Genomic DNA, 13,371 nt, shown 5'->3' on the forward strand with positions numbered 1-13,371 from the left:
AGACACGCGATGAAGCTCCGACCCAGGATGGACGTAGGCTAGAAAACGCAGCCCGCAGCCCCGCTGCTCTTATTACTACACTCTATGATCTGCAGATGCTGCTGATGGCAGGATCTTCGTGGGTGTACTTTCTAAAGAGATGTTAGGACCTCTGAGAAGGTTTGTTCTGAAAGCATCTAATGATCAAAGCACACTTGAGAACTCTCACTTGGGATTCTTGAGTGATGGAAACTATTGATGTGGAATGTCCTTCCGTATATGTGTTGCTTTTATTGGATAATGAATAAAGCTGCTTTGGCCTATGACAGGGCAAAATATAGCCAAGCTGGAAGAGATAGAGAGAGAGAGTAGGTGGAGTCAAGAAGATGCCATGTAGCTGCTAAAAGAGAAAGACTCCTGCCGGTAGGCCACAACCTTGTGAAAATACATAGATTTATAGAAATGAGTTAATTTAAGATGTAAGAGTTAGTTAATAAGAAGCCTGAGTTAATAGGCCAAACAGTGTTGTAATTAATATAGTTTCTGTGTTATTATTTGGGTCTGGGTAACAGACGAGCATTCTCTGCTTACAAACAATGTGTTGCTTTCCAGACCTGCTCTTCGCTAACTTGGACAGGTTCCCGAACCTGAAGGAACTGTCAGTGAGTCTAACTGGCAAACCAGATGTGCTTTCAGTCATCCCTGGAGATTTCCCAAGCCTCCACCACATGGAGAAGTTATGCATCCAAACTTCCGCAGAGTCTGACATCTCCAAACTGGGTAAGGATGGTGCCTGGTTCTCCCAGGTCATGTTTCAGCTGGAAAAGCTATTTAGCTAATAATTGTTAGAATCATTAAATCATAATTAGTTGGGATGGAGAGATGGCACCGTGGGTAAGAACACTAATTGCTCTTCTATTAGACCTGATTCAATTCCCGTCACCCACATGGCAGCTTAAACCTGCTTGTGATTCCAGTTTCAGTGCTTCTGACACCCTCACACAGACAGAAATACCTGAAAAACACCAATAAACATTAAACAAAAAAATAAATTATTAAAAAATGACTAGATCATCATTAGTTAAAACATCTGTGGGTCTGACAGCATGAACCACGTCCTTGGGAAGGTGTAGGAACCGCACTCTTCCTCTTGAAGAGGGCAGACAATCATTTGTAACCCTGAGTTCTTGACATGACTGTGACTGCCCTGAGCTCTTCACAAATGCTAACTCACTCTTCATCCCCTTGTGAAAGAAAGCACAATGATTATTGCTGGTTTTCGGCTGGGAAATTGAGGTCAGCCACTGCTCATGTTTGTCCAGCTGAGAAAATGCTTCCTCAAAAGAGAAGATTTGAGTCCACGGCCTGAGCTTTAAACTCCCAACACACTTCCTCTCCACGGCAGTTTGTGGGGTTCTTTTCTTTTGCTGTTGTGTTAGTGGCACTTGCAGATCTGCCTGCTGAGGAGAAGGAAATCTGAACTGTGGCCACCTGGACCTTTTCTCCATTTCCCTCCATCCCAGCCTCCTGTTGGTGGGCAGCTGTGCAGCCATCTTTCTAGAACACGGCATTTAACAAATGACTCAGGCACCATCAGATCCTTAATTTAGTAAACTCTGTTCACTGAAGACTAAAGAAATATAAACCTGGAGCTGACAAGCAGGTCAATAGCGATTGAGGCAGGGCTTGGTGGCTCATGCCTGTCATCACAGCACTTGGGAGGCTGCTGCAGGACTTTCACAACTTCATTGACAGCCTAGCCATGTGATGATTTCCAGGGCAACATGACCCACAGAAACAAAACCAACCAAGTAGCCAAAAAAAAAAATCTGTCCAACAAGTTGGGTCAATGGGTGCTTGCTGCCAAGCTCAATAAGAAGTGGGGTCTCCGGGATCCCTTAGCAAAAGGATAGAAGAGCTTTCTCCCAAAGTTGTCCTCTGGCAACTGCTTGTGGGTAACGGCACTTTTGTGTCTTTCTGTGAGTGCATGTGTGTGCATAAACACACACCAAATTATTACATGGAAAAATATTTTTAAGTTGTGTTTCAGAGTTGTCCTCTCTTTTAAGAATTCCTGCTGTTTTAGGACAGTGTGCAAACACAGAGACATCAGGGTGCTGATACTGCAGGTGAAATATGGAGAGGAGAAAACAGATCCAGAGAGGGCCAGGAACTTGCCCAGGTCATCTGCTCTCCAGTCAGCTGCAGAAGCTGAGCACACGCCCACCGTGTGAGCACTAGATCACTGCGTCACTGCCTGTTTAATTGGTGTGGCTGGGATATGGATTGAGAGGTCATTTTGGATAGGAATTTGTAACCTTCTCTAATTTCTGAAAATCCTTCATCTTTTCTAGTTAAATTGATTCAGAACTCTCCAAATCTTCATGTTTTCCGGCTGAAAGATACTGTCTTTTCGGATTTTGAGTCTCTCGTGACTGCGCTTGCTTCCTGCAAGAAACTCAGAGAGATTGAGTTTTCTAGACAATGCTTTGAAACCATGCCATTTGGTAAGAACGATACAGTGTTGACTTCAGGTGCTCCTATGTACAAAGTCATTAAATACTCTAGAGTTCAGATGCAACTGATGTCACAGAAACCATGACAGCACTGACTTCAGTGAGGCTTTCTCAGCAGTGAAGTGATCTGTGTCTACAATGTAAACATTCCCTGTGCCTAGTCATAGTAATTCAATCGGAATATCATGTCACCTTCATCACTTTGAGATACTCTTATTTCCACAGTATTCCTCCATATCACAGAAAACGTATCTGAACTAACTAAATTTATTTTCCCTTTCCTAGTCAATATTTTGCCAAAATTTGTTTCACTGAAGATATTGGATCTTAAATGCCAACAATTTCCAGATAAGGAAACATCAGAAAAGTTTGGTAAGTTTATAAAACAGTGTTTTTTAATGTGTTCTTTATCCTCCCTCCTGGTCCTCCTTCAGTGAACTCATGACAAGTGAGCTATGTACAGCTGTCCCTTGACATCCACGGCAGCTGGGTCCAGGACCTCTGCTGATGTAAGCACTAGAAGATCCTTCACTCTGTGGTATAAAATGGTGCCTTTTTACCCATGACCCCACATATTCTCCATATACTGTAAAACATCTCTCAACTGTTTACAGTGCCTAATGCCATGTAAATGCTATGTAAACAGGTGTTACTCTGTGTTGTTCTGGGAATAATGATGAGGGGAAAATATCTGTACATGTTTGCCACAGACACGATTTTTAAAAATTGAACCAGTGGTTGGTGGAATCTGCTGATACAGAGGGTCAGCTGTACCAGCCGTGCTGGTCCTTAGGAGGACACCATAATGATGCTCAGTATCAGTATTGACTCCTTAGAGACACTGACTTCTTAGGAGAGAAATTGACCATGACCTCTATGCCAATTCATCTGTCCCTCTCCAAATATTCTATATCCTGTTTGTTCCAAAGGTTTCAGAATACATACTAAGACTTCTGTTTAGTTCAAAAAAAGAAATCTGTAATAAATCATACTGAGCAAAATGATAAGTGTAGAGAGATTATAAACTTTTTTGAGTTAAAAAAATCATTTAGAAAAGTAATGTGCTTTGCTGGCAAACACGAGCAGGGAGACAATGGTGGTATGGGGTAGACAGCTCTGTCTTCACAGCGCTCCCAGACTTTAGTGTGCATAAGGAGGGCCTGACCCCTTTCTCTTCCCTTCTGTGGAGGCAGCTGATGTGTGTTTTCTTCGGTTTTGGAGGTGCTGGTAGTCAGGTGTGGTAAAGCAGCAGCGACAACATCGGTCACTGTCATGTGTCACAGGTTGACTGCACGCTGGCTATAATGAGAGCTTCCCCAAATATTACAAATTTTATTTGTAATAATTTACAAACATTAAAATAGGAGGCTGGTTAGCCCAGACAGAAGGAAGCAAGTATTTGGCTTCCGGTACCCAGCTTGGAATGAATCCTTAATGAAGCAAATTATTTTTATTTTTTAAAAATGAGTGCATATATATTGTTGCAAAGTGAAGTTGAGAATTTTCCTCAGAGAGCTCTGCCAAAAATATAGATTTTTTTCAGGAAAAATGCACGGGAGGTGCCCAGCAAGGAGAAGCTTGGCTCCAAGGTTGACAACCTGAGTTGGATCCCTGGGACCCATATGATGGAAGGAGAAAGATTCCACTTCTGCAAGCTGTCCCCTGCCTCTAAACCTCTAAACCCATACCATGCCACACACACACACACACACACACACACACACACACACACACACACACACGATAAATACACACAGATGTGATTTAAGTTGTTTTTTAAATGTCAGGAAGAAAGAATCACAAGATGGAAATATTGGTGCAGACTCAGTTTGTTAGCTCATAAACATACATAAGTCCATATATGTATATAAAAATCTAGGTTTCTCTACACAGGAATCTCTTGGGATTGTCACACGAGAGACCAGAATGTGCTTTACTAGTAAAGGACACCAGTGCTCAGCTGCTCACTTGTTTTCTGTTTTCCATACACAGAGCTAGGATCATTTCTTTCAGTGAGTAGATGGCTTAAGTAACCCATTTGAGAAAGAGCACTTAGAACCTGGGAGTGGTGGCACATGCCCGTGATCCCATCACTAGGAGATTGAGGCAGGGGGATTATTAGTTCCAAGCCAGCCTGAGCTGTCTTTTAAAAGCCCAAAACAAAGCATTCAACCCAACTGATGAATCTTATGTCATGCATACTGATATAAGTGCTATTAGTACATATGGAAACTGAAATTGTATAACCAGCTTTGCTGCTCTAAGCAGATATGGCAAGAACAAGAAAGTCCCTGAGTTTTCATAGGTGGCTCGGGCTCGGGAGAGCTGCTGGCTACCATTCTTGCTTTTATAGAAACAATAGTGCAAAGACAAGGCTCAGTTATTGAGTACGCTTGTGACTGTGTGTGCCTGTGTGCAGGTCAAGGATGTGGGGATGGAATCCAGGGTCTCAAGCATGCTAATCAAGCACTGACTGTGTCACTCTGTCCCTGCCAAATCCCTGGACTCGGTTTCTTTTTTTCTTTCTTTCTTTCTTTTGGCTTTTTTGAGACAGGGTTTCTCTGTGGTTTTGGAGCCTGTCCTGAAACTAGCTCTTGTAGAACAGGGTGTCGCTGGAATTAAAGGTGTGTGCCACCACCACCTGGCTTTTTTTAAAAAAAAAAAAAAAAAGATTTATTTTATTTATTACGTATACAATATTTTGTCTGTGTGTATGTCTACATGCCTGAAGTGGGCACCAGACCTCATTACAGATGGTTTGTGAGCCACCATGTGGTTGCTGAGAATTGAACTCAGGACCTCTGGAAGAGCAGCCGGGGCTCTTAACCTCTGAGCCATCTCTCCAGCCCCACCTGACTTGATTTCTAAATACCCAGTCTTAAAAGAATCGGAGTTCTGTGGAGACGTGATTCATTCAAGAACTGAAAGAGGAAAAGCCAAAGATAAATCTAGAACATTGGTCCATGATAGAAAGTTTTCAAAAATAGTTTCTGTGGGGCCTCAGGAGTAGAGTAAGTGATCATGTGACATAAAGTGTCCTGCTAAGCAAGAGGGAAGGAAGGCTGCCATGGTGGTGGACCATGTTTTAATGCCCAGTGTGGGTCTTCTCAGTGTGCAATCACTAGGGTGGTGGCAGGAGGTGGGATGGTGAAGAAGGGTCTGGGGTGGAGGCCTTGTGGAGTCAGTGGTGTGACCTGAGACCAAAGGAAGCCTGGTTGTGAGAAAGGAAGTAGAATGGAGAGACAGCCTGAACTTGTGCTAAGAGACAGGTTAGGGAGGACGGAGAAGCCAGCTGCAAAGAGCAGCAGGAACAGCTGTGTGCTGACCCCTTCTCTTTTCCGTGGAGAGGAAGTGACCAGGAGTGTGGGGCTCCTAGGCTGCAGATGTCCAGGTCATAGCTGCTCATGATGGGACAGCTGCTGAGGATGGCTTTGTGGTGTCTCCCACAGCCCAGGCTCTGGGTTCTCTCAGGAACCTGGAGGAACTGCTCCTTCCCACTGGGGACGGGATCCAGCAAGTGGCCAGACTGATTGTCCAGCAGTGTCTGCAGCTTCAGCATCTCCGAGTTCTTTACTTCGTGGAGACATTGGATGACGACAGTGTGATGGAAATCGGTGAGTTTCAAAGGTTTCCTCTTGGGCAAAGGCCAGCATCATTGTTGAGCTGCCTGCTGTAGGTGTCTATGAGAACACCTGACTCCCACAGTCCAGAGTCCTGCCTCACTTCCGCTCTCATGCTGCTGCCTCTCCTGTCCTTCTGCACGGTTTGAGTTCATCCCGGTCAGACTGAGCAGGCCGACAGCCTCTTTGGGGCAGCTAGAGAAGCCATGCAGTCTGTGGGTTTGCTTTTCCAGTGCTAGGGCTCATTCATGCATGCTAGGCCAGTGTCCTACTGTGTGGTGTTTCACAAACCTGGCAGGATACTCTTTTTATTAGGTATGTATTTCCAATATGTATAGGAAGCTGTAAGAGTCTGCAGTGAAGAGCTGAACAAGATTCTCCAGTTCAGTCTTAGAAATTTTGCTATCCGAGTACAATTAAACCAGGCCTGGAACACAGACCACCGCCAATGCCAGAAACCTAGGTTCAGTCCCTAAAGAAATACTAATGGATCTCTGCCACTCTCTACCTTCCTTATAGTTCTAGTTTGTCTTTCTGTCTCCAAGCTGGGTGCACAGCACATGCAGGGCTGTGAGATCTTCCTGGTAGACCAGCTCCTGCCTTACTCCCACTTCCTGTGTATTAGCATGGGTGTCCATGTCTTTTTCCTGCTCTTAAATCTATGCACCTAAATTTAAAGCGAGTCTCTTCTATGGTTTCATAGTTAGATTTTACAGGTTGAATCTAGGAAGGAGTTCTGTTGATAAAGCTCTTGCATGAAGCCCTGGGCCTGAGCCCTAGTACAACATACAAACAGGCATGGTGGTTATAGTGGCACACACCTGTAATGGCCGCACTTGAGAGGTAGAGGCAAGAGGACCATCATTATCCAGCTCTTGATCCTTGCCTAGACTGTGATCTAAGGCCCAGCCTGTGCTGCAGGAGACCCTGTCTCAAACAATAAAAAAACCCACAGTCACCAAAATAATAAATGATGCAAATCTGAGGTTGCAGAGATGCCTGTCTGTAAGGTGACTCCAGTTCCCATATGGAGTGCTCAGTGAGACATGCAGCATACTCCCAGGAGGGGGCGCTACGGAGCTGAGGACAGGAGAGTCCATAGCACTAGCCAGACAATCCAAGGGAAGTTTTTAGCTCCAGGTTCAGCAAAAGACTCTCTGGTGGATGAGATTGGGTGCGTTCAGGGTGGTATGGCCATAGATCAGAGAACCTAGACAACAAAGAGGACCCTAAGAGAGACACACATGGATCTAATCTACATGGGAAGTAGAAAAAGACAAGATCTCCTGAGTAAATTGGGAGCATGGGGACTATGGGAGAAGGTAGAAGGTGGGGGGAGGGAAGGGAGCAGAGAAAATTATAAAACTCAATAAAAACAATAAAAAAATAAAAAGACCGGTCTCAAAAAGTAGGCTGGAGAGTAACTGAGACAACATCTATCATTAACTTCTGGTCCCCACAAACACCCACATGTACATGAGCATCAGGCACACCCCCGACACACCCCCCACGCATACAGAAATTTTAAAATAAAATTCCAATCCAGCCTGGAGTGGTGGCACACACCTTTGATCCCAGCACTTGGGAGGCAAAGGCAGGAGAATGTCTGTGAGTTCGAGGCCAGCCTGGTCTACAGAGAGAGTTCCAAGACAGTCAGAACTACACACAGGGAAACCTTGTCTCAAAAAACCAAGGGTAAAAATTTCAATTCATTAATCCTTTAATTTACATTGAATATATTTGTGACAATAGTTGAATATCTACTTTTTTTTTTGAGACAGTGACTGTTGACTGATAGGTCCAGTCTGGTCTTTACCTTGTTATGTAGCCCTCAATAGCCCTGAACTTGTGATCCTCTTATTTCAGCCTCCCCAGAGAATGGCAGGGATTTGTATTTTGATTTAGTATTGGTTTCTTATTTATTTCATAGGATATGTGTTCTTTTCTGCTTTTTTGCTTCCTATATTTATTAATTTATTCATTACACATTTTCTTTTACTCTGGGGGTAATGAGGTAGGGTCTATTTCTGCAACCCAGGCTGGTTTCAAACTTATATGTAACTTAAGTCGGCTTTGCATTGATAGCCATCCTCCTGCTTCCGATCTCAGGGCTTGCTGTGGCCTTCGTAGCTCCAGCTCCACAGTTTCCTCTTTTAGTGTCATCTCAGATATTAAAAATTTGCAATTTTAATAATATAAATTAATATGCAAATGAATATTTTACTACTTTATGAGTCTGGGAGGTGTCCATGGAATATTTAAGTTCCATTTATCTGGGTTGTCAAGATGGCTTAGCAGGTAAAAGGCCAAGTCTGAAGACCTAAGTTTGATCCCACATGAAGGAAACTGACAATCCAAGATTGGTCTCCAACCTTCACATACATGTTGTGGCGTGCGGATGGAGACACACACACAAATAAAAATACCTATACTCATCTTCTATCTTTTTGCATGTCATTTTTTTTCAGTTTCTATAGTCATTTTAACTCTTCAACCAGTATTTTAAATAGTTTTGGCTTTAGTATTCTCAAACTAGATTAGCTTATTCATTTATTATTTGTTTATTATTTATTGTTGTTTTGAGACAGGGGATCATATGTAGTAGCCCAGACTGGTAACAAACTTGCGGTGGCCATCCCACCTCCGTGTCTGCTGCAATGTACTGATTCACAGCTGCTGTTGCTCCTGAGCCTACCACGCTCCCATTCGCCAGGGTCCTTGTCCTTCTGCCTGAAGGACTCTGTTACCATTTCTTCTACTCTGGGTCAGCTGGGCACGACTTTTCTCCCCTTTCAATGACGTGGAAATGGCTTTTGCCTTTATCTTTTCAATTCTTTCCCAGCACATTCTGTTTTGAAGTCACTCTCACTTGGGTTTCTACCTGCATCGTTTCTTTTGTTTAGTGCCAGTTCTCAGTGTTTTCATGATATGATGTCTTTTCCCCAGCTCAGTAGTTCTTAAGATTTGCTTTTTTTCTCTCTCTAACAGAGTCTCACTATATAGCCCAGGCTGGCCTAGAACTCCTGATCCTCCTGCTTCAGCATCCAGAGAAGCCAGAGCTAGAACCTATGCTTTGTGGCAGTCAACATAAACTTTATTTTGTCTTCCCAAAGTCCATAGGTTGAAGTCCGAACCCCAAAGTGACTGCACTTGGACATAGTCATGGCCACCAAGCCAACTGAAACAGTAGCTGTGCCCAGCTGGGGGCCTGTGGAACTGATGGAATCTGAGGCTGGACAGCTTTTTGTTGGTTTTAGTCAATACATTTGCCAAATTATCCTTCATTGTTTCCTTCTGCATACAGCAGAACTCAACCTAATTTGGGGCCAGGGAGGTCTGTGGATGTGAGGTTACTGCTAAGACCTTAAATAAGATGGTGGGGGGCATGGTTGGGAGAGAAGGCACTGGGACATTTTTGAATAGTAAAATCACTTGTGACCTGGAACCAGGTCCATTTGAAGAACTTTTAAAACTAAGACTAGAAGCCCGACAGTGGTGGCCCATACCTTTAATCCCAACACTCGGGAGGCAGAGGCAGGTGGATCTCTGTGAGTTTGAGGTCAGCCTGGTCTACAGGACAAGTTCCAGGAGAGGCTCCAAAGCTACACAGAGAAACCCTGTCTCAAAAAAGAAAACAAACAAACAGCCCAGAAGTATCAGGAGTGAGAGGCAGGAGTTCTAAAACAGACTGGAGAAGAAAGGAGAGGTTCTGCTGGGGTGCACTTCAGGGGTGTGTTAGAGAGGCACACACCTGTAGTTTCGGCACTCAGGAGGCAGAGGCAGGTAGAGCTCTGTAGAAGTGCATGGCCAGCCTGGTCTACACAGTGAGTTCCTTGCCAGCCAGAGCTCCATAGTGAGAGCCTGTCTAAAAAAGTCAATGAGCCGGGCGGTGGTGGCGAACGCCTTTAATCACAGCACTAGGGAGGCAGAAGCAGGCGGATCTCTGGGAGTTCGAGGCCAGCCTGGTCTACAAGAGCTAGTTCCGGGACAGGCACCAAAGCTACAGAGAAACCCTATCTCGAAAAACCAAAAAATAAAAATAAAAAAAAAATCAATGAACAGAGCAGGGAGCAGAGTTTTGATCTGACAATTAAAACTGAAGCAAAAGCACTGCTAGGTCCCTACTCCCAGTCATGGACTCGGGTTGAGACCTTACTCTGTCTTGCATTTTCTACAGAACTCTAAGTAACCAGGAAGTCATTTGGGCAAACCGAAGAGCAGTTACAGTCAAAGAACAAGCTTTTAGGACTGTCACCTTCCCTTCTCTGCAGAAAGGGAGACACTGTTGGCACAGTTTCTCAGTCTCCTATGCTGTAACCTGTTCCATAGCCGTACTCTGCCCTGACCTATGTCCTCTGTGAGACCAGAAGAGGAGTTCACATTGCCCTAACAGCCAAAATTCCATGCTCCACTTCCTGGTTTCTGCTTCCTCCTGAATCAACCAAGCAGCTCTTTAGGGTTTTCAAAGAATGATCTTTAAAACATATTTAAAGTCAAGCATTTTAGCGCATGCCTTTAATCCCAGATGTTAGAAGGCAGAGGTAGGCAGATGTGAGTTCTAGGCCAGCCTCATCTATATGAGTTAGTTCTAGATGAGGTTCATCTACATAAGTGAGTTCTAGACCAGACTCATGTACATAAGTGAGTTCTAGACCAGGCTCATCTACATAAGTGAGTTCTAGACCTGACTCATCTACTGAGTTCTAGACCAGCCTCATCTACATAAGTGAGTTCTAGACCTGACTCATCTCCATAAGTGAGTTCTAAGCCAGCCTCATCTACATAAATCAGTTCTAGGCCAGCCAGGGCTATGTAGTAGGATCTTGGCGGGGGGAGATAGGTGGGTAATAACTTTGTAAACTTTATCCAAGTCCTTGGCATTTAGTCTTCATAAATATTTTGGTTTGCTCTCTTTCCAGCCAAGGGAGCAACCAGCGGAGGTCTCCAGAAACTTGAAAACTTAGATCTTTCAATGAATCACAAGATCACAGAGGAAGGGTACAGAAATTTCTTTCAAGTCCTGGACAACATGCCAAACTTGCAAAACCTGGATATTTCCCGGCATCTTCCAGAACGCATCCAAGTTCAGGCCACCACTGTCAAGGCTCTGAGTCAGTGTGTGTCCCGTCTGCCCAGCCTCACCAGGCTCGGGATGCTCAGTTGGCTCCTGGATGAAGAGGATCTGAGGGTGATTAATGCTGTGAAGGAAAGGCACCCTCAGTCCAAATACTTGATTGTTCACTGGAGGTGGGTAGTGCCCTTCTCGCCTGTCATTCAGAAGTGAAAGATGCAGCCGAAGATTACTGTCGGGTCTCAAAACTCAATTTTCTAATACATTTCACTCTAAACAAGCATGGTGTACCCAGTACTTAAGAGACTAAGACAGTAAGATCAAGAGGTTGAATCCAGCCTGGGTTGCTAGCAAGACCTAAGTAGAACCTAACTATTATATACAAGTCTACTCCTAAACTGCATCAGGCTGGTAACTGAAAACCTACATGCCCATCACTAAACTTAGGAGCTATGAAAGCAGGCCTTGTCCGTCCTCCTGCCTAAAGACTATAGAGCCTCACTCAAGTTCACACCGAGAATCCTACATTGCCAAAGTCAACAGGAAGGGCAGGGAAAGGAACACTGATCTGTGTAAAAGTCACAGCATGGAAGGCGTATTTGACGGAGGTAAGGAATGTCCAGTTTAAAGATGAGTCAGCCCCACACATGATGAAGCACAAGTCGACTTTACCACAGGACGCAAACGACTCTTTCCAGAGATGCTCTTCAGTCTTCTCAGGGCTTCTGTGCACTCAGCAGCCTCGGTGTGGCCATGCTTGCTCACACCATCTCTTATCCATGGCCAACGTGAGGAAGACTTTGGACTTAGAGAAAACTGATTTTGTTATAGAGGATTTTGGGGAGTTACATATATCATGATAGCTTTTTAATTTTGTTGAGAATCCACTCTGCTTTGTGTGATTTAATTTTGTAAGGATTTCTGGATATGTTAACTTGATTGTGGTAATTGTCATTTCATAATTGCCATTGCTCTAGAGGTGGTGGGACCTGGGAGAATGGAGCCAATAAATGAGGTGTACTAAAGTCTCATACAATAGCCAGCTTTATTCAGAGCAGCAGACAGTTTATGCTCTGAGGGTTAAGAGAGGTCACCTGAGTAAAGTTCTCTTGAGTTCAGGCTGTATACAATTACAAGGACAAGCCACACATGGCAAAAACATGGTTTTCTATAAAGCAATTCTCAACCTGTGGGTCAAGACCCTTTGTGGGTCAAACGACCACTTTCACAGTGGTTGCCTAAGACCATTGGAAAACACAGATATTTATACCACGATTCATAACAGCAGCAAAGCTAGTTATGAAGTAGCAATGAAAGTAATTTTATGGTTGGGGCACAACATGAAGAACTGTGTTAAAGGACTGCAACATTAGGAAGGCTGAGGACCACTCTAAAGAGACAATATAAAGGATGGCTTAAGCATTTAATTGAATAACAACGCAAGCAATAATGAGTAATCCCAAGTAAACTCACTCCTATCTGCTACACCTGGGAGGAGCATGCAATCACATTCCAAAAACAATTCTGTGTTTTGAAGAAACTGAGGTTGTGTTTTCTTGGAATTTTCTCATACTACATATATAATCTATTGACAAGTCCTGGCAATTCCACTTGCAAAATACAGTGGATTTCACAGGGTTAGCCACATCTGTGAAAGCTGCAGCGCATTTTTGCCATGCAATCAGAGCGGCCCCTGGGGGTCGGATCACGCTCTACCTCACTATTCTCCACTGAGCTCCCAGCTAAAGGGAAATGTCAATCTCAGTGGCCTAGGCTCCTGCTCATCCTGAGCTCCTTAATCTCTGCTTCCTCTCACCCTGGCTACTGGCCTCCTTGCTTGTTCTTGAATATTCCACACACATTCTTATACAAAGGCCTTTGCTGTTGCCGTCTCCTAGGATGTTCTCTCATGCCATGATTTGGAAATGGTGTAAATATTTCTCAAATATTCAAGACTTAAAATGCAATCCCCAATGTGAGCTACTAGGAATGGGAACTTAATTTACTGTGTTTACAGCTGGGGCCTTTGGAGGGTATCTAAAATAAGGTCATCAAGATGAAGTTCCCACTGAATCTTGGCAGCTTCCTGATGCCAAATGTGACCACACACACACACACACACACACCCCACACACATATACACAAAGCACACACAAATCATGCTTGTTGCCGCTATCAATATTAT

The 13,371-nt window shown here is 44.0% G+C and overlaps 1 protein-coding gene across 1 annotated transcript in view; it reads left to right on the forward strand.

Annotated features, from left to right (window-relative positions):
• Window positions 1-12,183, forward strand: part of Naip (NLR family apoptosis inhibitory protein) — a 48,870-nt gene extending 36,687 nt beyond the window's left edge. Inside the window, exons 11-15 of the mRNA XM_005356419.2 lie at window positions 592-759; window positions 2,334-2,486; window positions 2,781-2,867; window positions 5,945-6,109; window positions 11,035-12,183. Coding sequence (XP_005356476.1) covers window positions 592-759; window positions 2,334-2,486; window positions 2,781-2,867; window positions 5,945-6,109; window positions 11,035-11,399 — 938 coding nt within the window. The 3' untranslated portion in view covers window positions 11,400-12,183. The remainder of the gene's footprint in view (window positions 1-591; window positions 760-2,333; window positions 2,487-2,780; window positions 2,868-5,944; window positions 6,110-11,034) is intronic.
• The last annotated feature ends 1,188 nt before the right edge of the window (window positions 12,184-13,371 follow it).

The sequence above is a fragment of the Microtus ochrogaster genome, chromosome 19 (genome assembly GCF_000317375.1).
Source record: "Microtus ochrogaster isolate Prairie Vole_2 chromosome 19, MicOch1.0, whole genome shotgun sequence".
NCBI lineage: Eukaryota > Metazoa > Chordata > Mammalia > Rodentia > Cricetidae > Microtus > Microtus ochrogaster.